We start from the raw sequence: 23675 nt of genomic DNA on the forward strand, positions 1-23675 counted from the left end.
TTTTTTTGCAAAATTTTACAGCTGAAAGTGAAAAATGTCATTTTTTTGCAAAAAAATCGTTACATTTTGATTAATAACAAAAAAAGTAAAAATGTCAGCAGCAATGAAATACCACCAAATGAAAGCTCCATTAGTGAGAAGAAAAGGAGGTAAAATTCATTTGGGTGGTAAGTTGCATGACCGAGCGATAAACGGTGAAAGGAGTGTAGTGCCGAAGTGTAAAAAGTGCTCTGGTCATGAAGGGGGTTTCAGCTAGCGGGGCTGAAGTGGTTAACTTGCCCGGTATTTTTTGTTGGGAAAGGTAGCAACCCTACTGTGCGTAGATTCAGTCCATGGAGGTGACTGGACTTGAGGCGGAAAATCCAATATGTCTCTTTATTCAATAATTGTTACTAATGTTTTAATTTTTTTTAAAAGGTATAAAAAAAAAAAAGCTTGCATGAATGATAATAAATAAGTGACAAAAAACCCACTTATTAGGTATCCACATGACCGAAATAACCGGAAAAACTCATTTAACAGGTTACTCAGTGTGAAATATGTAGTGTCGACAATAAAGTAAAGAAAAAAAGAAATAAGCAACGTCCAAAATAGCTTTTTCTATATATACGATGTAATAAAAAAAAAAAAAAAAAAAGTATATGCAATATAAATGTTCTCAAACAGCGGCAAAAAGCACCCCCCCCTCCCCTTATCAGTGTCCCTAAGGCCCCTTTCACACGAGCGAGTTTTCCATGGGGTTGCAATGTGTGACGTGAACGCATAGCACCCGCACTGAATCCACACCCATTCATTTCAATGGGTCTGTGTACATGAGCGTTGTTTTTCACGCATCAGTTCTGCGTTGCGTGACAATCGCAGCATGTTCTATATTCTGCGTTTTTCACGCAGCTCTGGCCCCACAGAAGTGAATAGGGTTGCGTGAAAAACGCAATCAAGTGCAGGTGCGATGCGTTTTTCACTGATGGTTGCTAGGAGATGCTGTTTGTAAAGCATCAGTTTTTTATCACGCGCGTGAAAAACGCATTGCACTGGGCCGGCGCCGAAAAAACTGAACAACTGAACGCAATCGCAGACAAAACTGACTGAACTTGCTTTCAAAATAGTGCGAGTTTCACTGAACGCATCTGGCCCCAATCCGCAACGCCCGTGTGAAAGAGGCCTTAGAAATTCTGGTTTCATGATCAGTTTATGTGGGCGCAGCACCTCTGTATGACCACTAGGTGGCGCTGTCTGAATGGAATGCACAAGCTGAAAGTGAAACTATTCCTAGGCTGTGACTCCATTACCGGGGTGAGGCGGTGGACACCGGAGCTGCTGGTAAGAGAACACGTATATCGCTGTCTGGTGCGGACATTTCTCGACAGACCTGCACCGTCATGCAGACTAGATCACACGGAGGAGTTTAGGCGCGGGTTTCAGTGTGGATTTTGTGCCAGGCTGCATCTGCGCTGAAATCATTTCCCATTGTTTTCAGAGGGAGACGACTGAGACACTGAAGTTCATGAGACTGAGGGTTTTTCAAGACCACGGCAAGAATGTCCAGGTCCACTCCTGGTGCGGACCCCTCGCAAAGCCCCAGCAGGAGTCTGCTCGTGGTTTAGCTCCATTCAATTTATTATGAGTTCCCGATTGGCGCACGTGTATTATATTGTGCTAGCAGAAGGCGCCGGCTTCGCTCGGGTATATTTAATCTATTTCACGTAATGTTTGTCTGTGTCGTTAAAAGATATCGACATTATCACCTATAACATTGACCTCTACAGCCCCCACCCCTTAACACTGACCCCCCCCCCCACAGTGCCACGTCTCCTCTACATCTGCTTAAACATGGAGAAGCAAATAGTGAAAAAGAAAAATAGCTGGTCATTAAAGGGTTAATGGAGTTCCTTCCTATGTGGGACCCTTTTTGTCCGGTATGTTCGGGGACTTGGTTATAGTAGGCGGAGTCTGCCTTTGTTCTGCTGGGCGTCTCCTCCTCCTAGGCTGTAGCGCTGGCCAATCGCATCGCAGAGCTCACAGCCTGAGAGAAAAACCTCCCAGGCTGTGAGCTCTGCGCTACAGCCTAGTTGAAGGAGACGCCCAGCAGAACAAGGGAAGACTCCGCCTACTATAACCAAGTCCCCTAAGTCTCCGCCTACTATAACCAAGTCCCCGAACATACCGGAGGACATAACGGGAGAACGGAGCGGCGCCCAGGGATAATAGTAAGTGCAGTGAGATCCCCGGGCGCCGCTGTATATGTCATGATACTTAGTTCACAATGTTTGAACCGATGAAAGGTCCTCTTTAACAGTGACCTCCACAAAGATCCGTTCACTTAAAATGTGACCTCCACAACACCCCGCCCCCCTAACACAATGACCTCTAAAGCACCCCGCCCTTTAACACTGACCTCCATAGCGGACCGTCCCCTTAACTGTGATCTCCACCTTTCCCTGCCCCCTTAACAGAGACCTCCCCTTTAACAGTGACCTCCACAGCATCTCGCTCCCTTAACATTGACCTCCACAGCGTCCCGCCTTTTTAAAGGTGACCTCCACAGTACCTCGTCTCCTTAACAGTGATTTCCACAACACGCCGCCCCCTTAACAGTGGCCTCTACAGCAATCTGCCCCTTTACACTGACCTCCATAGCGGATCGTCCCCTTAATTGTGACCTCCACAGCAGCCTGCCGCTAGGGTGGCCAGAGGTCAGTTTTTAGGCCAGACAGTCCGGCTTTCAGACTTCCTGCCCTCTATCCGGCGCAGGGCCTGGACGGACACAAGGATGTCCTTTTGAACAGCTCACTCTCAGACAGCAGCACAGTGCTGTCTAAGCGTGAGCTGCAGGGAGAAAGTCACCCTCCCTCCGAGGGCCGGCGTCACCACCGGGCATACCCGAGCAAGTGTTGGGGCCCACTGTTCATTAGGGGGCTCACTCATTTTCTCACTTCAAAATTGCGGCAGTCGTGGTCCCTTTAACCTCCTCCGGACCGCCTAACGCAGGATCGCGTTCCGGAGGCGGCTGTCTCAGGCAGTGTCACGCATCTATGCGTCATCTCGCGAGACGCGAGATTTCCTGTGAACGCGCGCACACAGGAACTGCAGGTAAGCGAGTGGATCTACAGCCTGCCAGCGGCGATCGCTCGCTGGCAGGCTGTAGATGCGATTTTTTTTAACCCCTAACAGGTATATTAGACGCTGTTTTGATAACAGCGTCTAATATACCTGGTCCTCTGGTGTCCCTTTTGCTTGGATCGAGCACCAGAGGACACAGGCAGCTCTGTAATAAGTAGCACCAAACACCACTACACTACACTATACCCCCCCTGTCACTTATTAACCCCTTATTAACCCCTGATCACCCCATATAGACTCCCTGATCACCCCCCTGTCATTGATCACTACCCTGTAAGGCTCAATTCAGATGTCTGTATGTGTTTTACGGATCCATGGATCGGATCCGCAAAACACATACGGACGTCTGAATGGAGCCTTACTGGGGGGTGATCAATGACAGGGTGGTGATCACCCCATATAGACTCCCTGATCACCCCCCTGTAAGGCTCCATTCAGACATTTTTTGGCACAAGTTAGCGGAAATTGATTTTTTTTGTTGTTGTTTTTTCTTACAAAGTCTCATATTCCACTAACTTGTGTCAAAAAATAAAATCTCACATGAACTCACCATACCCTCACGGAATCCAAATGCGTAACATTTTTTAGACATTTATATTCCAGACTTCTTCTCACGCTTTAGGGCCCCTAAAATGCCAGGGCAGTATAAATACCCCACATGTGACCCCATTTCGTAAAGTAGACACCCCAAGGTATTCCGTGAGGGGCATATTGAGTCCATGAAAGATTGAACTTTTTGTCCCAAGTTAGCGGAAAGGGAGACTTTGTGAGAAAAAACAAAAAAAAATCAATTTCCGCTAACTTGTGCCCAAAAAATCTTCTATGAACTCGCCAGGCCCCTCATTGAATACCTTGGGGTGTCTTCTTTCCAAAATGGGGTCAAATGTGGGGAATTTATACTGCCCTGGCATTTTAGGGGCCCTAAAGCGTGAGAAGTAGTCTGGGATCCAAATGTCTAAAAATGCCCTCCCAAAAGGAATTTGGGCCCCTTTGCGCATCTAGGCTGCAAAAAAGTGTTACACATGTGGTATCGCCGTACTCAGGAGAAGTAGGGCAATGTGTTTTGCAGTGTCTTTTTACATATACCCATGCTGGGTGAGAGAAATATCTCTCTATAATGACAACTTTGTATAAAAAAAAGGGAAAAGTTGTATTTTAGAGAGATATTTCTTTTTTGCAGCCTAGGTGGGCAAAGGGGCCCACATTCCAAAGAGCACCTTTAGGATTTCACAGGGCATTTTTACACATTTTGATTTCAAACTACTTCTCACGCATTAGGGCCCCTAAAATGCCAGGGCAGTATAAATACCCCACAAGTGACCCCATTTTGGAAAGAAGACACCCCTAGGTATTTCGTGATGGGCATAGTGAGTTCATGGAAGTTTTTATTTTTTGTCACAAGTTAGTGGAATATGAGACTTTGTAAGGAAATTAAATAAATAAATAAAATCATCATTTTCCGCTAACTTGTGACAAAAAATAAAAAGTTCTATGAACTCACTATGCCCATCAGCGAATACCTTAGGGTGTCTACTTTCCAAAATGGGGTCATTTGTGCGGTTTTTCTACTGTCTGGGCATTGTAGAACCTCAGGAAACATGACAGGTGCTCAGAAAGTCAGAGCTGCTTCAAAAAGCGGAAATTCACATTTTTGTACCATAGTTTGTAAACGCTATAACTTTTACCCAAACCATTTTTTTTACCCAAACATTTTTTTTTATCAAAGACATGTAGAACAATACATTTAGAGAAAAATTTATATAGAAATATATATAAAAAAAAAATTTACAACAGAAAGTGAAAAATGTCATTTTTTTGCAAAACGTTCGGTAAATTTCGATTAATAACAAAAAAAAGTAAAAATGTCAGCAGCAATGAAATACCACTAAATGAAAGCTCTATTAGTGAGAAGAAAAGGAGGTAAAATTCATTTGGGTGGTAAGTTGCATGACCGAGCAATAAACTGTGAAAGTAGTGTAGTGCAGAAGTGTAAAAAGTGCTCTGGTCATTAAGGGGGTTTAAGCTAGGGGAGCTGAGGTGGTTAAACATCACCCTGCCTTGTCATACTGCCACTGCGCTGCCTGCACATGATGTCACTGGAAAGGATGTCCAGGCGGGTGGAGCATAGGGTGGCCACTGGCTTCACCCAAGAAAGCTAGACCCCAAACCGATAACCACACCCACCTCTGTGAAGCCACGCCCATCACCTCCGTTAATGTTGTGTATTGCCCTCCGATATTCTTCTAGTTCTGTACAGGTCCAAAACATATGTAAATGATCGGCCTCAGGTGAATCACACCGTGGACAATTGGAAGTGTTTCTCAAACCCCATCTATTACCGTATTTCTCGCCCTATAAGACACACTTTTTTCCCCCCCAAAAGTGGGGGGAAAATACCAGTGTGTCTTATGGGGCGAATGCTGCTGATTTTGCCGTATTTTCAATGATACACCCGCCGCGATGCCGCGCGGCGGGTGTATCAGCTGTGAGGGAGGAGGTGCTGGGGGCCGGCATCTGCTTTTATAATGACAGCGGGGCCCGTGCAGTGACTGTTCTACTACACGGGCCCCGCTCACTGTATAATCGTATCTGTATTCTGTAATAGTTAATTGTGTATATAATGAAATCGCGTAATCGCATAATCAACGCTACTTACAACTACAAGTGCTCGGTAGGTAGCAGAGAGGAGGGAGGAGGCAGGCCGGGAGGACGGGCGGGCGGCGCGTCACTCACTACGTCACGCGCCGCCCACTTTATGAATGAAGCAGGCGGCATGGGCGCATGACGTAGTGACTCACGCTGCCAGCGCTCGTCCTCCCGGCCTGTCACCCACAGATCCCCCCCATAAGTGTCACCCACAGATCCCCCCATAAGTGTCACCCACAGATCCCCCCCATAAGTGTCACCCACAGATCCCCCCCATAAGTGTCACCCACAGATCCCCCCCATAAGTGTCACCCACAGATCCCCCCCATAAGTGTCACCCACAGATCCCCCCCATAAGTGTCACCCACAGATCCCCCCCATAAGTGTCACCCACAGATCCCCCCCATAAGTGTCACCCACAGATCCCCCCCATAAGTGTCACCCACAGATCCCCCCATAAGTGTCACCCACAGATCCCCCCATAAGTGTCACCCACAGATCCCCCCATAAGTGTCACCCACAGATCCCCCCATAAGTGTCACCCACAGATCCCCCCATAAGTGTCACCCACAGATCCCCCCCATAAGTGTCACCCACAGATCCCCCCCCCCATAAGTGTCACCCACAGATCCCCCCCCATAAGTGTCACCCACAGATCCCCCCCCATAAGTGTCACCCACAGATCCCCCCCCATAAGTGTCACCCACGGATCCCCCCCATAAGTGTCACCCACAGATCCCCCCCCATAAGTGTCACCCACAGATCCCCCCATAAGTGTCACCCACAGATCCCCCATAACAGTGCGTCACCCACAGATCCCCCATAACAGTGCATCACCCACAGATCCCCCATAACAGTGCGTTACCCACAGATCCCCCATAACAGTGCGTCACCCACAGATCCCCCATAACAGTGCGTTACCCACAGATCCCCCATAACAGTGCGTTACCCACAGATCCCCCATAACAGTGTGTCACCCACAGATCCCCCATAACAGTGCGTTACCCACAGATCCCCCATAACAGTGCGTCACCCACAGATCCCCCATAACAGTGCGCCAACCACAGACCACAATTAGTTCAAAACCCACCAAAAGCACACCTATTGGTTCAAAATATTTTTTTTCTTATTTTCCTCCTCAAAAACCTAGGTGCGTCTTATAGGGCGAAAAATACGGTAAGCCAAAAAGGTGAAATATAAATTCTGTGTGAATGATTAAATTGAACCAGAGTATGATTAAAGTTATGAGAAACTAATTCCCCAATATATTATCCCTAACACATCCCTATATTATTCCCTAACACATTCCCCAATATATTATCCCAATCATCCGAAATCATTGGGCGATCCCTTCTCCAAGCTTTTTGCCCAGAGTACTGTGAATTAATAAATCGTGCTTTAAGTAGATATTTATAACAGTGAGGAATCTTAACCCTCTGTGCTGGCTTTGCTATCAAATCATGCAAAAATGTGGAAGTAGGGGTGGGCGATATGGCCTAAAATCTATATTGCGATATAATTTTAAGCATGTGCGATATATATCGCAATATGTTGTTTTCTATATTTGGGGGGGTTAAACTGTTTTTTTGTTTTGTTTTTTACTTTTTATTTAATAACTATTAGCCCCCTTAAGGGCTAGAACCCTTGTCATATTCACCCTAATAGAGCTCTATTAGGGTGAATAGGACTTTACACTCTCCCTGCTGCCCTGTGCTTTGCGCACACAGCAGCAGGGAGCTAACCATGGCAGCCAGCCTCTGATCAGCCCCCCAGCCTCTGATCAGCCCCCCAGCTTCTGATCACCCCCCCAGCCCTCTGATCAGCCCCCCAGCCCTCTGATCAGCCCCCCAGCCCTCTGATCAGACCCCCAACCCTCTGATCAGACCCCCAGCCCTCTGATCAGACCCCCAGCCCTCTGATCAGACCCCCAGCCCTCTGATCAGACCCCCAGCCCTCTGATCATCCCCCCAGCCTCTGATGTATCCCCCAGTCTCTGATCAGCCCCCCAGTCTCTCCCCTCTTATCAGCCCCCTCTGGTAACTCAAACTCACCCCCCCTCCCAGTATTAATCATTGGTGGCAGTGGCCACAGGGTCCCCCCCCCCCCATTATTGGTGGCAGTGGGCAGTGCGCCCCCCCTCCCTCCCCAGTATTGATCATTGGTGGCAGGGGCCCCCTTCCCCCCCACATCATTGGTGGCAGCAGCAGTTCTGATCGGAGTCCCAGCAGTGTAATGCTGGGGCTCCGATCGGTTACCATGGCAGCCAGGACGCTACTGAAGTCCTGGCTGCCATGGTATGTCAGCGAGCAGCATTATACTCTCGTGCGCTGTGGCCGCCGGGCGCTCCTTCTTCTGTCTGTGCGGCGCATTGCTAATGCTTATACCGCCCACCCCTATGTGGAAGTGTCAATATCAAAAAACTATTTTCCTTTTATACTAGAAAGTGACGAACCCAAGATAAGTTAGAAATATTTTCTGTTTGTGCTAACTCCAAAAAGGAAAGAATATAACCATTTCCAACCACCTGTGTAAGATACCAAATGTTATTCTTTTGCCAATACTAAGGCCTGTAAATAACAATTATACCAGAGGGGCGTACAACAAAGAAATCCCTTTATCCCAAACCAATCTCTGATAGTACTCCAGGACTTAATATGTAGCTTCGCAGCAACTGTATAATCCTGTTGGGGATTAATTAATTGACCAGATTCCAGTAGGGTAAAAATATTATCATGTGGCGACATTTTCACCAAAGTTCTACATAGTGGACTTTTCACCCATTCATGGTACAACCATACGGTAACTGTGATGCTATAAAATAGCCTTTGAAATAGGGAAGATTTAATCCCCGTTCCATCGACTTATAAAAATGCTCCAATTTGGCCTTACTCGCTTCCTCCCCCAGAGGAGATCATTAATAATTCTCTCAATTTAAAAAACTTATCTTCAACCCATACTGGGGAGTTCCTGAGGATATACAATAATTGGATCAATATCACCATCTTCACCAAACATATTCTATCGGCTCTAGATAGCGGGAGTCGGAGCCATATCTTTATTTTAGATCTCAATTTGGTTACCAATGGGATCAAATTCGAGTGTAGGAAGTCTTGAATCTTAGCAGAGATAACGATACCTAAATATTCAAACGAGTCGGAAATCCTCAGATTACTAAACAACTCCTCAGTAAAGGGTTGTAATCTATCCAGGGGCATAAGAATAGTTTTAGACCAATTAATATCAAGACCCGAAACCTCACCAAAGGAATTAACAACTCGAATAACCCTCAGAAGTGTGGAATCAGAATGTTGTATATAAAATAAAACAGCATATAGGGAAATACGATCTTCTGTTCCCAATGTCCCAAAACCTTCAATCGTAGGGTCTTGCCTGACTCTAACAGCAAGGGGCTCAATATAAATATCAAATAATAATGGAGATAATGGACATCCTTGACGAGTACCCCTCTCCCCAAAAAAGCGCACCTTGTAAGCATCTTATTAATATTCAGCCTCGCCCTAGAAGATTTATACAAGAGCCTAACCATATTTATAAACTTACTTTAAAATCCCATCCTCTCTAAGACCTTCCAGAGAAATCTCCACTCCACCCTGTCAAAGGCCTTGGAGGCATCCAAAGACAGGATGGAACGAGAGACCCCCCCCTCCCCCGGAGGACTGAATATTGGTAAAAAGGCGGTGCAAGTTATAATAATCACCCTTGTTAGGAATAAACCCATTTTGTTCAGGATGTATAATAGATTAAATATCCCTAGACAGCCTAGTAGTAAGAATCCTTGAGAGAAGCTTCACATCAGTGTTTAGTAGAGAAATCGGCCTATACGAGCTCATATCTAAGGGATCTTCACCTTTTTTAATACTACTACAGCCTCTGTCATTGATTCCGGAAGACTGCCATCCTCCATTGCCTCAATAAGTACCTTTAGAAGACGGGGAAAGACTACCTCCCTATATTTACGATAAGTCATATGGGAGTCGATCAGATCCCGGAGAAGAGTTTCCCGCACAAGCCTTCAAAGCGGCCTCTTGCAAAGAAAGGTTCACATCTAGGGATTCTCTTGGAACATCTGGGAGAGAGAGAGTCCAAATATGAATCAATCGTTTCGTCTGGAACACTATTTTCTGATTTATATAATTCCAAAAAATATTTCACAAATGCTTCTTTAATGGATTCATGATCTCGAATAATTATGCCCTCAGGAGAGTGAATGGTAACATCTCTTTTTTGGGATCCTGATTAGAGATCACCCTGGCCAGCATTTTTCCTGGGCAACATGATTCAGAAAAATATTTCTGTCCCTTAACCTCCTGTGGACACATGACGTACCGGTACATCATGTGTAGTTCCGATCACCGCAGCAGGCACCCTGGGACAATGCGCTGGGGGGTCCTGTGACCCCCCCCCCCCTGTATCAGCGATCGCGGCAAACCGCAGGTCATTTCAGACCTGTGGTTTGCTGCATTTCCGGGTTATTCGGGTCCCTGGGGACCCGATAACCCGGAACAGGATGGTGATCGGTGGTGTGATAATACACCACCAATCACCATCCTGCGATCCTGAGAGATGATGGTGATGGCTTCTGATTGGTTGCAGGGCGGGTGGGAGGTTCAAATAATTGCAGCGCTCTTTTCAGTTTCCAGGAGCGAGGAAAGAGGAGCCTACAATCGGATCTCCAGAGCCAGCACCCCCATCTGTGCCCAGCACCCCCTTCTGACCCTCCACAGTGCCATCTGGCACTAAAAGGTATTTAGGGAAAGGTTAGGGACAGGTTATGTTAGGCAGGGATATTCAGGGAAAGTTTAGTGGGAAAAAAATTATAGTTTTTTGTTGCATCACCCTAATCGCCATGCTAGGGACCCTGTGGCCCACACTAGTACGAGAAGCTCTGGGGCTCGTACTAGTTTTCCGGCCCACCAGTTAAGTCCACCGGAGCCCCTTATCGGTGAACTTGCATGGTATACCCCAGAGCATTTTGAGCCTGCGATTCCTTATTTTGTTGGCCAAGCAGGAATCCAGATTCCCACAGTGGGCTTCACTGAATACGACTACTTTAGTCTTTTTTTCAGTGACCACTTTGTAAATCTGATGGTGGAGCAAACAAAGTGTTCGCCCAACAGTTCATTGCTCAACATCCAGGCTCCCTTTTGGCTAGGGCTGATGGCTTGACTCCGGTCAGTGCAGCTGAGATGAGGACATTTTGGGGCCTTGTGCTGCTCAGGGGCCTAGTCAAAAAAAACTGTGTCAGGCATTACTGGAGTGGGGACATCGTCTACCAGACCCCACTTTACAGTACGGGCATGACACGTACCCGGTTTGATGCCATCCAGAAATGTCTGCATTATGCAGATAATGCAGCATGTCCCCCCCTAGGTGATCCTGCCTATGACCGCCTGTACAAAATCAGGCCGGTCATCGATCACTTTGGGGCCAAATTTTTGGAGGCCTATGTACCTGGAAGGGAGGTCGCGGTTAATGAGTCTCATTGCTTTCAAGGGGAAACTCATTTTCCGCCAGTATGTTCCCTCTAAAAAGGCGAGGTATGACGTGGAGCTGTACAAACTTTGTGAGAGTACCTCAGGGTACACTTACAAGTTTCGTGTGTACAAGGGGCGAGATTCCCGTATTCAACCCCCAGAATGTCCCCCCACTCTGGGTGTTAGCAGGAAACATGTGTGGGACCTTATGTACCCACTGCTAGATAAGGCTTACCACCTGTACGTGGATAACTTTTATACTAGTATCCCCTTGTTCCAGATCCACGTCCGCTTGTGGGACCGTGCAGAAAAATCAACGTGGCCTCCCTACCCACCCCCTCCAGATACCTATTCCCAGGGGTGAGACACGTGCCCTTACCAGTGGAAACCTGTTGCTGGTCAGATATAAGGACAAAAGGGATGTCCTTGTACTGTCCACAATTCACGGTAACGGCATCACCCCTGTCCCTGTGCGCTGGCAACACAGGGAAATTCCTCCAGGTCTATGAGGCAGTCCTCCAGGCCCTGGTCTTTTCTGACCGGGAAAGAGCAGGCCGGAGTACCTCGGGAACTGGAGGCGCCCGGATCGTCCCTGGCCAACACTTTCCAGGTTTGGTCACCCATACTGGAAAGAAGGGACGGATCCAAAAAAAGTGCAGAGTGTGTCACAGGAGGGATATACGAGACACCACTACTCAGTGTGACACGTGCCCCGATCATCCGGGCCTCTGCATTATTGGTTGCTTCAGGGAGTACCACACTTCCATGGAGGACTAAATTTCTAATCCCCTTCCCCAATTTTAATTCCATTTAGCCACTGACAATCAGAAAAAAAAAAGATATGGTTCTCAGACAAAAACAAAACATTAAAAAAAATATTAATTTGTAAAACTAAAATAAATAAAAAAAGTTGAGTATCGCCGCGTCCGTAAGAATTTTGACCTAACCCCTCAGATGAACACGGTCAAATTGTTTTAATAAAAACGGTGCAAAAAAAAGTATTTTTTGTCACCTTACCTCACAAATAGTGTAATAGCAAGCGATCAAAAAGTCATATGCCCCCCAAAATAGTGCCAATAAAACTGTCCTCTCATCCCGCAAAAAATGAGCCCCTACCTAAGATAATCGGCTAAAAACAAAAAAAACTGACTATTAGACTATGGAGATGCTAAAATGTTTTTTTTTTGTTTATAAAAGGATAATATAGTGTAAAACCTAAATAAATTAAAAAAACTTAGACATATTAGGTATCGCCGCGACTGTAAGAATCTGCTAAATAAAAATACCCCATGATCTAACCCCTCAGATGAACACGGTCAAAAAAAAAAAACGGTGCAAAAAAAAAGGTATTTTTTTGTCACCTTACCTGACAAATAGTGTAATAGCAAGCGATCAAAAAGTCATATGCCCCTCAAAATAGTGCCAATAAAACCGTCCTCTCATCCCGCAAAAAATTAGCCCCTACCTAAGATAATCGGCTGAAAACAAAAAAAATATTACTCTTAGACTATGGAGATACTAAAATTATTTTTTTTGTTTATAAAAGGATAATATAGTGTAAAACCTAAATAAATATAGGTATCGCCACGTCCGTAAGAATCTGCTCTATAAAATCAAAAAAATAAAATAATAACGGTGCCAAAACAGCAATTTTTTGGGCAAATTTTCCATTTTTATCTGTTTTTTTCAGTAACAAAGCAAGGGTTAACAGCCAAACAAAACTTAATATGTATTACTCTGATTCTGTAGTTTACAGAAACACCCCATATGTGGTCGTAAACTGCTGTATGACTAAACGGCAGGGCGCAGAAGGAAAGGAATGCCGTATGGTTTCTGGAAGGCAGATTTTGATGGCCTTTTTTTTGGGCACCATGTCCCATTTGAAGAACCCCTGATGCACCCCTAGAGTAGAAACTCCATAAAAGTGACCCCATCTAAGAAACTACACCCCTACGGGAGTGTCACTGCGCCTGCACCGAATACAGAAGCACACGGCGCAGGCGCGAGAATTCGGCCGAGATGGAGAGAAGTAGGCTGTCAATCTAGAGGAGAGGGGCGGGCTGGAGGGACGAGCTGGGCGGCAAAAATCGTGAGTAGACGGAGCCTCTAGGTCAGTGATGGTGAACCTTTTAGAGACTGAGTGCCCAAACTGCAACCAAATACCCACTTATTTATCGCAAAGTGCCAACACAGCAATTTACCCTGAATACTACAGTCCAGTATAGTATATGTTCCATGTCAGTTAGCTATAATAGCCTGCCTACATTCAGTGCACTGCCTGTGCTGTGCATAGTGCGCCCCGCGCTGATGAATGGGAGGAAAAGTCTAAAGCATATTGGTACGCCACATACTTTTTCCAAGGTGCGGGTGCCCACAGAGAGGGCTCTGAGTGCCGCCTCTGGCACCCGTGCCATAGGTTCGCCATCACTGCTCTAGGTGCTGAAAAGACGCCCCCATAGCACCTAGAGGCTCATTTGCATAGCAATAAAAGTTAGTTTTTTAGGGTAACCGCTGCAGAGAAAGGGATTACAATAGTATGGTTAGGTACAGCAGACACTAGCAGATCGCTAGTGTCTGACAGCTAATTAGGTCAAAATGTGGTGGTAGAAACCCTTTAAGGGCGTTACCCTCAGATCTCAACATAGGAATTTCCATTTTAAAATTTTTAACTTCCTTCTCCAGGACCTCTACAGATTTTTCTATAGTAGTTACTCTGTCCCGTATTTTAGAAACCTCATCTCTTATCAGAGCCACATCGGTCTGAATTACCCCAAGTTGAGTAGAGATTACTTTCATTAACTTTCAGGTTTTTTTACCGCACCTAGATTTTCATTCAGTGGTGAGGATTCGCCTTTGGACAACACAGTAACATCATCTCTCTCCGCCCCACCTCCTGAATGTTATAGTCAGCAGTGGTGAGCGGCAGGGGCAATATTCAAATTCGCAATATTTCGCGAATATTCGTCATATATTCGAGGATTCGTGATCTCCAGTCATTATTTTCTTGAATGCGAAAATCGGAAATAAAAAAATTTGCGATCAACTCTGCTCCTAAAGTCAAAGATATTGCACCTTCTCATTGGCCCACAAGAAAGAAGCCGTGAGGGATCATGGGTTCAGATGAAATGTTTTTTTGACTATTCACGAATACAAATATATATATATATAGCACTATATTCTAGATATTCGCGAATTCTCGAAGTGCCAATATTCGCGATAAAAATTGGAATTAGAATATTTGTAATCAACGCTAATAGTCAGAAACTTCTTCCATATTGGATCCACCTTTTTTTAACTACATCCACATCTTGCGACCCTTTATGTCCCGCTCTTGTAGGGACAACCTTTGGGGACTTCAAAAAGTGATCAATTTTAGGCGATGCTGTCAGTTTCTGGCCTGTTTTGACCGATGTATGTTCAGCAGAACGCCTATTTTGCTTAGGGGCCATTTTTTTTTCTTCCCTTCCTCTTGCCCATTTTTTCTCCCCCTTCCCATCTTTTCCCTTTAATAATAACTTTTCTTCGTTTCTTCTGCTTTTTCTCTTTTTTGCCTGGAATGGAACCTTCTATCCATTCTAGCCCTCTCTAGAGAGGGAAGAGTTTAGCTAATGAAGGTTAGTCTAAGGGATCCCCTGTAAGGGGAAGGAGCAGGCCCTCGTCCGTGCTGGGCAAGCCTGCAGAAGAGAGTACCCCCTGCAAGGGGATGGCTGTGTTCCAGCCAGCAGAGCACTGTCTGCTCTGCTGGGCCTGTAGGCCTAAGCTGAATGCCTCCAAAGCTAGGAAGAAAGATTCCCTGGATAAAGAGAAAGATACAGATCAGGAGAAAGACAGAGTCAGACTACAATAAGCTAAGTACAGCAGAATGGAAACGTTTCTATTTAATCTGATAGCACAGCAGAGCCAAAGAAAGTGACAGATGTAGCAAAGCCGAATGTGTTTGCCTGCCAAAACTTAAGCCAAAGCTTGCTGATAACCAAGATAAGGTTTGGAAGATTGTTTCCTGATGCAAGTGTAATCAAGTAAAGCTGTTTCAACTTCAATAAAATTCTGGACTCTATTTATTCTGCAAATCCCTCAACTATTCACCCTATTATCACTGCCGCGGACGACCTCGCTTGGGGTTCTGGATACCCAGGTAGGATCACCGTGACGAGTGCAAAGCCGCACCTATAGGGACACTATAGGTAACCCTCATACCACTCTGGTATGAGGGTTGCCTATACCAGAGTGTTCTACCATCACCTTCTACATAGGGGGACTTAGTCCCTCGTTGCTGAAATGCAACTGGGGTCACGACAAAAACTCTAAGAACTGACATACCACCTGTAGAAGCGACGCCTGGCGCCGGACCTGCCCTCTGCACTCTTACTTTTCTCTTTTCTTTCTTTTCCTCCCCTCTTTCTTTTTCTGACTTTCTCCTCTCCCTCCTTTCTTTGCCTAATTTATATTAATTACCAGAAAGAAAGATGGCGCTCAAAAGAAAAACAATTCATCCAAAAGAGGAAAAAAGTTCATACAAAATGCAGCAATCACCATTCCAGCAATACAATCATAGAGGCAACGAGTAATGGAAATCGTTTAATCTAATAAAACAGCCAGGATGTCGGGGGTAGTACACAAAGAAAGGAAGGGAAGAATGAATGGATCAAACAAAGGAGGACATGACGGGGAGACGGAGCGCGTCTTCTTCAAATCTGAATACTAGGGCCGTCGGAGAGCGATGAAGCGGAAGAACCAGAGAGGTAGAAGGGAACAGGGAAGGACCAGGGAGAGGAATCCTGCAGGAAGCGGCACATAGCAACAGGCAGTCTCGGCGCGGCAAAGAAGCGGGAGAGATGCTGAGGAGGTCTGGAGATGTAACAGGACTTGCATGCGATAGAGCGCTCAGATCATCCAGGATAGAGCATGGATCAGTGTGGCGAGGGGGAGGAGGAGGGCGCAACATAGCGTGACTACGTCATCACGTCCCCGCCAAGTGCTAGAGGACCTTCCTAGAGGAGCGACCAGGGAGTCCTCGGCCCATTTCATCACCACCATCAGGGGCTCTGTGAAGAACAGGGCTCACTTGCTCTCCGCTCTCTGGGTTCTTCCTCTGGTCTGTCCGTGCACTTGGTTCTGGTAGTGCTACCACTATTGCCTAATCTGCTTACTGTCATGGTCTGTTTTGCCTGTGTCCTGTTCGCTTGACATCCTATACGTCTGCCTTGGGCCTCCGGCACGTGACACGGGGGGGGGTCGATTTGTGGCGTTCCCTATGAGATAAAACTGACCTGTTCTCCTAACTCTCCAGGTCAGTACAATTACAGTGACATTTATATGGGTTTCCCTGTAAATGATGTAAGTCTGGATAGTACTGCCTCTTTCTCTGTCCTTGTGAATTATATAGGCACTGATAGTACTGCCTCCAGTAATGTAGGTATTGTGTTGTTTTCTTGTCTCTAGCAGTAAATAATGTAGGCACTTGTCGTTCTTCGTTTTTAAAAAATGATTAAGGCAGTGTTGTTACTACCCCCCTGTTCTCTCCCAGTAAATCATGTAAGTACAGATAGTACTGCCTCCCTGTCTCCCTCTGTATATGATGTAGGTACAGATAGTACTGCCTCCCTGTCTCTCCTTGTAAATGATGTAGGTACAGATAGTACTGCCTCCCTGTCTCTCCTTGTAAATGATGTAGGTACAGATAGTACTGCCTCCCTGTCTCTCCTTGTAAATGATGTAGGTACAGATAGTACTGCCTCCCTGTCTCTGCTTGTAAATGATGTAGGTACAGATAGTGCTGCCTCCCCCTGTATATGATGTAGGTACAGATAGTACTGCCTCCCTGTCTCTCCTTGTAAATGATGTAGGTACAGATAGTACTGCCTCCCTGTCTCTGCTTGTAAATGATGTAGGTACAGATAGTACTGCCTCCCCCTGTATATGATGTAGGTACAGATAGTACTGCCTCCCTGTCTCTCCTTGTAAATGATGTAGGTACAGATAGTACTGCCTCCCCCTGTATATGATGTAGGTACAGATAGTACTGCCTCCCTGTCTCTCCTTGTAAATGATGTAGGTACAGATAGTTCTGCCTCCCCCTGTATATGATGTAGGTACATATAGTCCTGCCTCCCTTTCTCTTCTTGTAAATTATGTAGGTAGAGATAGTACTGCCTCCCCCTGTATATGATGTAGGTACAGATAGTACTGCCTCCCTGTCTCTCCTTGTAAATGATGTAGGTACAGATAGTACTGCCTCCCCCTGTATATGATGTAGGTACAGATAGTACTGCCTCCCTTTCTCTGCTTGTAAATTATGTAGGTAGAGATAGTACTGCCTCCCCCTGTATATGATGTAGGTACAGATAGTACTGCCTCCCTGTCTCTCCTTGTAAATGATGTAGGTACAGATAGTACTGCCTCCCTTTCTCTGCTTGTAAATTATGTAGGTAGAGATAGTACTGCCTCCCTGTCTCATGTACAGATGTAGCAGGGTTAGCACACAAACTCTTAACACAATGACTTAAGAAATTTGAGTTATCTTGAAACAAAAGCGATTGAAGGTGTTTGCTTAACGCATTTAGTTTAGATAACACGTCTCATAAAGCATGCGTGTTAACCCTACTACATCTGTAGGTACAGACAGTACTACTTCCCTATAAATGATGTAGGTACAGATAGTACTGCCTCCGTCTCACCTGTATATGATGTAGGTACAGATATTACTGCCTCCCTGTACATAATGTAGGCTCTGATAGCACTGTCTCGTTGTCTCCCCCTTTAAATGACAAGAGGCTGACTGAGCAAGGAATGCTGGGAGATTTCACTTCTGACACCTGCGGAATTGTGAATTCAGCTTTGGACAAAACCCGTTAAAACTAAGGATCAGGACGAGGTGAGTAACGGTGTGTTTAATGTAATTTATATCTGTATGTAGATAGAGACATGATATTCAAAGGTGAACACAAAGTCCAGGTGCAGACGTAACAAGCCCTTCATGTACTTCAGGCTGCGATGCTCTGTTTCCCTGCAGGAGAACCAAGGACATCAATCAAAATGACTCTAGAAATCCCATCTCTAGGACGCCCCTTCTCTCTCGGGATGTTGTACAATTGTTATGAAGAGAAACTTATTCCAGGTAACTCCATAAGTAAAATGATATCTTGTCTCCAAGGGGTTGTGTCCTCTCAGACGATGGGGCATATCCCTAGGTTTGCCCCATTGTCTGATAGCTGCGGGTCCCACCTCTGGAACCCGCACCTATTTCTAAAACAAAGCCTAACATGAGGCCGGCAAAGTGGTGGCCGGTGGTGCCGGGTCTGGCCATCACCAAGCCTTCCTATTGGCCCTCCAGAATCCCCATAGAAATGAATGGGAGCGCACAGTGCTTGCACGGCCACCTCTCCCATTCATTTCTATGGGGCCGATGGAAATATCCGAGCCAGCGAGGTGGTGACAGACATAAGGTATAAGGGAAAGATCTGCTCCTCGTCTGTGTTTAGAGCCGCACCTGGAAATCACTGCGGACAATACACGGAGTGCTGTTCGCATCTTTTGCAGCCCCATTGAAGTGAATGGGTCCACATCCAAGCAGCAAAAACTGCGGCTCAGATGCGGACCAAAACAATGGTCGTGTGCATGTATCGTTAGGCTACTTTCACACTAGCGTCCGGGAACTCCGGCAGGCTGTTCCAGCGGGTGAACAGCCTGTCGGATCTGTGCTGCCGCTAGTGCCCACGGACTACCACTCCGGCCCCATTGACTATGATGGGGGCGGGCTGGAGTGTCGGCGGCAGCACGGCAAACATCACCCGCCGGAACAGCCTGCCGGAGTTCCATGCCGCTAGTGTGAAAGTAGCCTTACACTGTATGGCCTTAGGCTATATTTACAGCGTTAGGGTCCATTCACACGTCCGTTGTTTCTTTCCTGATCTGTTCCGTTTTTTGCGGAACAGATCTGGACCCATTCATTTTCAATGAGTCCTGAAAAAAAGTCAGACATTGTGCTGTCCGATTTTTTTCAGGACCCATTGAAAATGAACGGGTCCAGATCTGATCCGCAAAAAACAGAACAGATCAGGAAAGAAACAACGGACGTGTGAATGGACCCTTAAGGCTACATGTTTTTCTCTGCGTCCGTTCAGTTTTTTTTTGGGCTGATCGGATGGTTACCCATGCATTTCTATGGAGCCATTAAAATTGTGGTGTAGTCAACCATTTATTTTCCGCGTCCGCTGTCAGTGTTTCCCGTCCGCAAAAAAAGTATTGCATGTCCTATTCTTGTCCGCAAAAAAAAAGTTTTGCGGACCCATTGAAGTCAATGGGTCCGCAAAAAAATGCGGGAGACCAACGGAAGCCAACTGTATGTCATCCGCATCCGTTTTGTTTTTTTTGCGGATGGTTGCTGGGAAACCTGTATATATTAAATTTCAAGAATTACAGCCTTCAGTTTTTTTTGGCGGACACAAAAAAAAATAACTGAAGACACAGAAACACAACCTACAAAATTTTCAGACAAACGTAATGAGGGTGAGCCGTAAAAAAAATAAAACAGGATCACGGATCTGCTATTTGCGGACCGCAAAAAACATCTGTCGTGTGCATGTAGCCTAAATCTCAGGTTATGACTGTTTTAATTCCAAGGCAAAGTCCAACATCAATAATACCTTGCAGATAGGTTGAATACCTTACACTCCCCCAGATTGCACACAATGCACCTAGTGGTGCACTCTCTTCAGGGGGACATAAAACCTTTTCATGATCAGTGTTCACATGTGACAATGGACGGTGAGGTGTTTACTTGGGTTGTTGTGTGGACTTCCTCATATTCACAGGCTGCGCTGGTTTTCTACTGTATCGTGTCCTACGTCACATCTGCCTCTACCCTAAGTAATTCATAATGATCTTTTGTCTTTGGTCTTAGGCATTACCCTATGGAACAGAGAGGATCTGGCCAACAATATTTCCACAACGCCTCAAAATTGCACAGATTTTGAAGTGCTGGCATCTGACACGGTTTCTGGCAAGTCGTCTGCTCTGGATGTCTCTGGAGAATTAAAGCTCAGTCTGTGGAGTGGCATGGTCGAAGTCGGGGGATCTGGAAAATACTTTACTGATACAAAGGAATCGAAGAAACAAGCTCGAGTCACTCTGAAGTACTTGAGAACCACCAGGTTTGATCAACTCGGTATGAACCACCTCTGCCAAAAGAACATCACCTACAAAGATGTGTTAGACAAAGGGATAGCAACCCATGTGGTTACCGCCATTTTATATGGAGCCCAGGCATTCTTCATATTTGACAAAAAAATTTCCAACGCTGAAACAACTAAAGAAGTTAAAGGAAAAATTACAGGAATGGTCATGAAGATAGGAAATCTCACAGGAGAGGTGAAGATGAATGAAGCAGAGAATGAAGAAGTCCGTCAGTTCAACTGTAAGTTTCATGGGGACTTTGCTCTGAAGAAAAACCCAGTGAATTACGAGGAAGCAGTGACAACCTATGCCAGCCTCCCAAAACAATTAGGAGAGGATGGGGAGAAGGCCGTGCCTATAAAAGTCTGGCTGTACCCCTTGAAAAACTTGGACGACAGAGCTGCCAGCTTGGTAAGACAGATTAGTGATCATCTGGTTTTCACAGCAGAGACTATCCTGCAGCAGATGTCAGAAGTCGTCATGGAGTGTAACGATATGATGAGACATCCGGCGGCCATAGCTTTCCCAGCTCTCAACAAGATCAGCCAGTTCAAGAAACTTTTTGAATATTTTAGGGTTAAATTCCAGAAACAGTTGTCCCAAGTACTGCCATCTATACGTTGTGGAAAGAAGAAAGAGTCTATTCTGGAGAACATTCTCACCAGTAAAGAGAAATCTCCATTTAGGGACAAGAACATCAGGACATTTCTCATCAGAAGATGGCAGGAGATGGAGACTGTCCATTCATTATTAAAGCAACTGAAGGGTTTCAGAGTGGTGTCAGAGGAAAGAGAGCTGATGAGAGAAATTCTTGATCCAAACTTTGAGTGCACATTTTGCGTTAACTTCTCCTCCTTGGCTTCTGCAGACCCGTATCTCTCACATTTAGAGTCCTGGCTTCACAAGGAAACTTGGGATCTTCAGGACAGCTTTAACGAAGGGGAAACTAAACAATGGTTCGAACAAAGCAATATACATAAGAAGGTAAAAATGATATATCGATTGTACGGATTTGAAATGCCACGCACCAATCCACTGGTCACATCTGTTGAATGCAGTAAATGTCCCGGAATCGGTGTTCATTACTACAAGAAGGGCGAAGGGATGACTCCGGAGTGTCTGCCTCCTGTAAAGTTTACTTTCATAGACCTCTCTTTTAAACAAATTCCCCATTCACACAAGCAATTTTGTTTCTGCGTGGGTGTAATGGGTGACGTGAACACATTGCACCTGCACTGAATCCTGACCCATTCATTTCAATGGGGCTGTGTACATGAGCGTTTTTTTAACGCATCAGTTCTGCGTTGCGTGAAAAATGCAGCACGTTCTATATTCAGCGTTTTTCACGCAGCCCTGGCCCCATAGAAGTAAATGGGGCTTCAGTGAAAAACACATCGCATCCGCAATCAAGTGCAGGTGCGATGCGTTTTTAACTGATGGTTGCTAAGAGATGTTGTTTGTAAACCTTCAGTTTTATGCGCGTGAAAAACGCATCAAAACGCATTTCACCTGGGCGGAAAAAAAAAAGGAACAACTGAACGCAATCGCAGACAAAACTGACTGAACTTGCTTTCAAAATGGTGCGAGTTTCACTGAACGCATCCGTAGCCAATCCGTCACGCTCGTGTGAAAGACGCCTAATGTGCTTTGGTTGTGTAACAGACCCGTAAAAAAAGGAGGTAAAGAACCAGATTGACTGTAGAAGAGCAAAAACAACAACAACCCGTGATTGGACGAGAGTACACTATCACTTACTGATCGAATATTTTTTAACATATTACTAACAGCATATGAGATCTAATCATTGATTTAAAGGGTTTCTATCACTTTGATTTCACATAATTAGGTGTCAGACACTAGCGATCCGCTAGTGTCTGCTCTGCCAAACTATCCCGCTATAATAGCTTTTGGGGCAGCCGTTTACCTAAAAAAAGAACTTATATGGATATGTTAATGACACTCTAGGTGCTATGGGGGCGTCATTAGCACCTAGAGGATCGGTCTACCTTCTCAAGATGCCGCCGCCCTGCGCCTCCCTCCAGCCCGCCCATCTGCTTCAGAATGCATCAAACGGACGACTTCACGCGCATGCGCCGCGCGCGGCTGTATTCGGCGCATGCGCAGTGAATGTCCGACCGCTTCCCTGCTCAGACATCTCCACTGCGCCTGCACCGATGGAGCACTATGACGTCATCGGTGCAGGCGCAGTGGAGATGTCTGAGCAGGGAAGCGGTCGGACATTCACTGCGCATGCGCCGAATACAGCTGCGCACGGCGCATGCGCGTGAAGTCGTCCGTTTGATGCATTCTGAAGCAGATGGGCGGGCTGGAGGAAGGCGCTGGGCGGCGGCATCTTGAGAAGGTAGACCGATCCTCTAGGTGCTAATGACGCCCCCATAGCACCTAGAGCAGGGATGGCCAACCTGTGGCTCTCCAGCTGTTGCAAAACTACAACTCCCAGCATGCCCAGACTGCCTACAGGTATCAGCCTACAGCAAAGCATGGTGGGAGTTGTAGTTTTACAACAGCTGGAGAGCCACAGGTTGGCCAGCCCTGACCTAGAGTGTCATTAACATATCCATATAAGTTCTTTTTTTAGGTAAACGGCTGCCCCAAAAGCTATTATAGCAGGATAGTTTGGCAGAGCAGACACTAGCGGATCGCTAGTGTCTGACACCTAATTATGTGAAATCCAGTGGCGTAGCGTGGGTTGCCAGCACCCGGGGCAAGCCAAAAATTGCGCCCCCCCCCCCCCCGCGCCTACCCCAGGCACGCCACTTTTAACAGATACTGTAGTAGATCACTAGCAGTCCTATGTAACACCACAGATAACACAGTGATAACTCTGAGTACAGATAATGTAGTAGATGGGTGTGAGGCCCCAGAATTCTGAACACGTACAGTGTGACCTGAAGTCTGGGGCCAGAATGCGGCAGTATGGGCCAAATTCTCAATCTTCTCCCCCAACCCTACCATGAAACAGATATGTGGATGGACATTATTATTACAGTAGAATACCGCACCATACCTGTTACATCCAGTGACGTCTCCTGTGATGTAGACTCTCCTCGACGTCTTCATTCGGAGATAAGACCGCCATGATAACTTCTTTCAGCCGCTTCTCGTCTCTGCAGAGTTTCACCGAAAAAAATTTAGGTTCCTCACTTTACTATCATGCTCTCCTTCCTTCAACACTGTCATCCTGCTGCCCCCCAATACTGAGCTAGAGCAAGACAGATA

The 23675-nt window shown here is 46.0% G+C and overlaps 1 protein-coding gene across 3 annotated transcripts; it reads left to right on the forward strand.

The window, feature by feature from the left end:
• Positions 1 to 1264: 1264 nt before the first annotated feature.
• On the forward strand, positions 1265 to 21752 carry LOC122939561 (neoverrucotoxin subunit alpha-like). Of its 3 annotated transcripts, XM_044295641.1 has the most exons (5): positions 1289 to 1320; positions 1478 to 1683; positions 18033 to 18135; positions 18274 to 18378; positions 20164 to 21751. In XM_044295641.1, the coding sequence occupies exons 4-5, from the start codon at positions 18297 to 18299 to the stop codon at positions 21672 to 21674; spliced, it is 1593 nt and encodes a 530-aa protein (XP_044151576.1). In that variant the 5' UTR covers positions 1289 to 1320; positions 1478 to 1683; positions 18033 to 18135; positions 18274 to 18296; the 3' UTR covers positions 21675 to 21751. The 3 variants fall into 3 exon arrangements, with proteins under 3 accessions (XP_044151577.1, XP_044151575.1, XP_044151576.1); XM_044295640.1 differs by lacking the exon at positions 1478 to 1683 and having other exon boundaries at positions 1276 to 1320; positions 18035 to 18135; XM_044295642.1 differs by lacking the exons at positions 1478 to 1683; positions 18033 to 18135 and having other exon boundaries at positions 1265 to 1320; positions 20164 to 21752.
• Positions 21753 to 23675: the final 1923 nt, after the last annotated feature.

Source organism: Bufo gargarizans, chromosome 5 (genome assembly GCF_014858855.1).
Source record: "Bufo gargarizans isolate SCDJY-AF-19 chromosome 5, ASM1485885v1, whole genome shotgun sequence".
NCBI classification, from domain to species: Eukaryota; Metazoa; Chordata; class Amphibia; order Anura; family Bufonidae; genus Bufo; species Bufo gargarizans.